The following is a 4,309-nucleotide window of genomic DNA, read 5'->3' as shown; positions in this document are numbered from 1 at the left end:
TTGTGTTCGGAAAGAATAAACCAGTTTTATTAAGTAAAGACTTGGGTCGTTAAAATTTCGTCGGAACGAAGTTACGGAAAGTTAATTAACAAACGGAGACGTAACACTTCTTTATTAATTTTTAGCTTTTCTAAATAATATATAAACAGAAGCTATCCTTATAATTAATCTCTTTCTCTAAAAACATCTATAGGAAATATTGGAATAGGAGACTTTGGATTTGCTTCCAAACCACATTATGAAGCTGAATTTCTGAGTTCCATGGATTTGAGTGTAAAGTATGCTAAGGCTTTAGACTGCAAAATGTAAGTAATCTATGAGTGTATCCAAAGATGTAATGCAGTTAGTAAAAATAGTGGATATGAATACAAGCAGAAAAACATTACATGCAAGTATATTAAATAGTATGCTTCAATAATATCTAAGTTTAATTATAGTGTTGTAAACTATTTTTGTATATCTTGCTTATGTTTGTGCCAGAGTACACATGATGAAATATCTAGAACGTTTATGAAAAGTAAGGCCTCTGTAGAATCTGGAACTTTCAGTGAAATATTAACGAGTTATCAATGATTTAGTTCAATGCTAGTTAGTCAGTGAGGGTTAGTGTATCTGTGATTGAAGTTCTGTAAGGTTTTGTATTTGTGATTAAATAAGTAAGTGTATGATAGTGTTTGGTCGTTCTATTAAATGTTATTTGAACTTAAACCATGTCACCCAGTGGCACAGCAGTATGTCTGCAGACTTGCAACACTAGAAACCGGGTTTTGATACTTGTGGTGGGCAGAGCACAGATAGCCCTTTGTGTAGCTTTGTGCTTAATTCCAAACAAACAAAAAAACTTAAACCATTGTATATAAAGTTAGGCATACAAATAAATGTAGCCTTTAACAAATTGTATTTATTTATTGAAGAAATAGATTAGTTCATTATCATCATTTTGACTGGACTTCATAATATGTTTACCAAGTGATATCCAAAATAACACTCTAGAAAATTTAACATGTTACAATATTATTTATTAAACATTTTTTGCATTTTAGTTTGGTAATTTGGTATTTTATTTAATAGCATGTTTGGGAGTTAATACAATATATTTGCATAAGGTGATGATTCTAGTACATTAACTACACTGCTCAAAATAATTAGAGTTCACTATTGAACATCCTCTTCTTCCAAGAAGTTGCTAAACAGTTGATTACAGCGTGGGTGCATGTTGTCTTCTATTGGAAGAAAGTTCTTACCAACTGTACTTTTACATGGCAACACTAGTGGTTGTAAGGCTGAACTTGTATGTTATATGGCATTCATAGTACCATGTTATAGCAAATGAAGTCAGTGTAGCTACCATAACTGATTTTTCTCCAAACCAGTATGCCATCATCACCATATGCATGTTTACCTACAGGTGTCATATCTGGTTGCAATGTAAAGTGTGATTTATATGTGAGCAAGACATTCACTCATATGTCCTTGAAACTATTGAAAACAGGCTGCTTTTGTGGTAATGTTTATTCATTTGGGAAAAATGAGACCTGCAGACTGCTTTGGGCTCATGAAGCCAAATCAAATAGCAGCTGTCTTGTGGGGTTGTTGGCACTTGTCTACCCTATCCAGGTCTCTGGCTAACTACTTTGATATTCTCAAGGTGAGTCTACATTCAGTTAAATATACTTTGTGAAACTTGTAGTCATTGTACAACTAGGTGTGATGGGGTTTGACCAGCTTCTAGCCAACCTCTTTTGATCAACATCAAGAAACTATTCAAAATTACTGTTGGGGCCCTGGCATGTTCTGCTTTCAATCCGTTTTTCACACTGCTAATTGTCTTTCTACTTTTTTCTACAAGGAAATGTACATGTTGGATCACAGTATGAATCACCTAACACTCTATTTGTATAAAAGAGAACTTGGAGTTGTCATCAATATTATTTAATAACAGAAATTATTCCTTCTTGTAGCTAGAATGTAGAAAATTTTGATTTTCTTTTAATTATTTTGAACAATGTAGAATGTTTTTAGAATATTTGACATTCTTGGTGTATGATCTAAAGTGCTTGTGGAATGTTTGGAGTGATGATTCTGGTGAATAATCTAGTGTGCTTGTGGAATATAGAAGCATGTGTTAAAATATAATTTTATTTTGCCTTTATTTGATTTACTTATTCTTGTAAATAAAACTTTGTTTTGATATTTGGTAATACCTTAGTTACATGGATGTGTTTATTAAAAAGGTAGACCTATGCTGGTATTTTAGGCTTCTGTATATTCATTAGATACATTATCTTAAATTTATTAATTTGCAGTTAATGAAGATTTTTTTTTATTCTTGTTAATTCAGGTATTAATATACATATTTATCATAGAGGAATATAGCTCATTATTTTTTGTTTTATTTAAGTTATTAAATGTCTGTAGATTAGCCCCCAGCATTGTATAGGTTTATAGTTTGTCTTTTTTTAAGTTTATGAAATCAGATGTCTGAGTATAATCCAGTATCATACAGGATTATAGATTGTCCAGGTTCTGTGTTTGTGGAATTAAATGTTTTATTTGTTTTGTTTCAGGATTCACATCTTGGCTGGCAATCAATCAAAGTACATCAAAGATAGCAATGTTGAAGAAGTATATGTTGAGAACCTAAAGAAAGTTTTGGATCTGTATTCACAGGTGTATTTTGTATCTATTAATGAAATAATTGTATTTAACTATTTTTTAATATTTTAAAGGATATTTGTAATGTTTTGAAGTTTCAGATTTTAAAGATGTGAAAGGCATTGCTTTGATATGTGTCATAGTTAACCTTGTTCTGCATTTTGTTTTTATATTTTATATATCATGTTAAATTTTTGTTTTCAAGGTGCTATAATATAGCTGTTTAATATAAATAAGAATGCATGGTCAGACTGTGTGTAAGTTTTTGGTTTATCATTGGCTTTTAACTAAAAAAAAAAAAAAAAAAATTGGTATTTTACTTTGGTGTACTATGTTATAAGCATATGTTCTATGTAATTATCAATACTCCATAACATCTCACTGCTTTATAGCCTAAATGTTTCATATTAAACTATAAAGGTGAGTACATTATGTTAAATATACTGTTACATCTCTGGTCCTTTGTTAATTTCCCATATAAATTCTTCCCAAGGAACTTCAGCGATACAAGTCCTTTCATTAAATAAAACTAGTTTATTCTTTCTCAATACAACTTTGCAATACACAGAATTTCCACAGTCACTTTAACTGAAACATGCGCTAAAATTCGCAACGATTCACACACTATACTTATGGTTACTCCCGCTCACTTGACTCCATTATCTGTTTCTATATCTGTCTATCTGCAGTTATGTCTCTGCTTTATTTTCCGGGCTTATATACAAAAATAGAGGACGTCTGGCAAGCAGTAGAGTTGCCAGAAACAGTCATGATCCTTCTAAAAACTCATGACGTGCTATCAGCATCACGTGACTTCTGCTGTCGTAACAATACTTTGTGAGATTTGTAATCATTGTGCAATTATATATGATGGGGGATGGGGTTTGACCAGCTTCTAGCCAACCTCCTTCTGTCAACATCATCGAAATATACCAAATAAACGTTTGATTCTGTATAATTTGGTAGATCAGAACAAAAAGATATTTTTGGACATAAACCCAGTAACATTTTTCAGGTATCAACTAGTCCTAAAAGCATAGATTAGTTTTAAAACTGTATACTAAACCAATGAAGAATAATGAAAATCTAAAATAATAATAAATGTAGTATTCAGTTAGAAGTAATGAAAAATAATAGCAAATATATTAAGTATTGTAACCAATACTGTGTGTCCTTACTGTGGTAAAAGTTATACTTGGCTTAGCCAGCTTAGTGAATTTGGGTTAGGCATAAATTCAGAAACTAAGGTAAAAATGTGAAATAATGTTTATGATTTAAAAAAAAGAGAGAATTAAAGTTAGACCCTGGGCTATCATTACAAATCTAAGTACTGAGATCTACTTTTCACAATCAGCATGTTATCTGAATGAGCTGTGTAAGCTTTGTTTCACTGAGCCAGCATTAATATTCTGTATCAGTTTACTTGTTAAATAGAAGAATTTTATAAACGGCAAGCTTGTTTATGTTTTCTTGATCCTGGAGTGGGTTGTGTATCTGTGGTTTAACAAAAGACCACAAAAGTAATTAATGTTACTGTTACGACAGCAGAAGTCACGTGATGCTGGTTACACGTAATGAGAATCTAGAATGTTCATGAGGGCTCGAGTGTTTGCCAGACACGCCCCTCTATTTTGTATATATATATATATATATA

General features: G+C 31.4%; 1 protein-coding gene across 1 annotated transcript in view; it reads left to right on the top strand.

The window, feature by feature from the left end:
* Positions 1–157: 157 nt before the first annotated feature.
* The window catches only part of LOC106476683 (putative hydroxypyruvate isomerase), a 12,530-nt gene continuing 8,378 nt past the window's right edge, over positions 158–4,309 (top strand). Inside the window, exons 1-2 of the mRNA XM_013937317.2 lie at positions 158–305; positions 2,568–2,670. Of these exons, the coding sequence (XP_013792771.1) occupies positions 262–305; positions 2,568–2,670 (147 nt within the window). The 5' untranslated portion in view covers positions 158–261. The remainder of the gene's footprint in view (positions 306–2,567; positions 2,671–4,309) is intronic.

This window comes from Limulus polyphemus, unplaced genomic scaffold, assembly GCF_000517525.1.
Source record: "Limulus polyphemus unplaced genomic scaffold, Limulus_polyphemus-2.1.2 Scaffold11218, whole genome shotgun sequence".
Taxonomy (NCBI): domain Eukaryota; kingdom Metazoa; phylum Arthropoda; class Merostomata; order Xiphosura; family Limulidae; genus Limulus; species Limulus polyphemus.
This window is presented reverse-complemented; position numbering and strand designations above follow the sequence as displayed.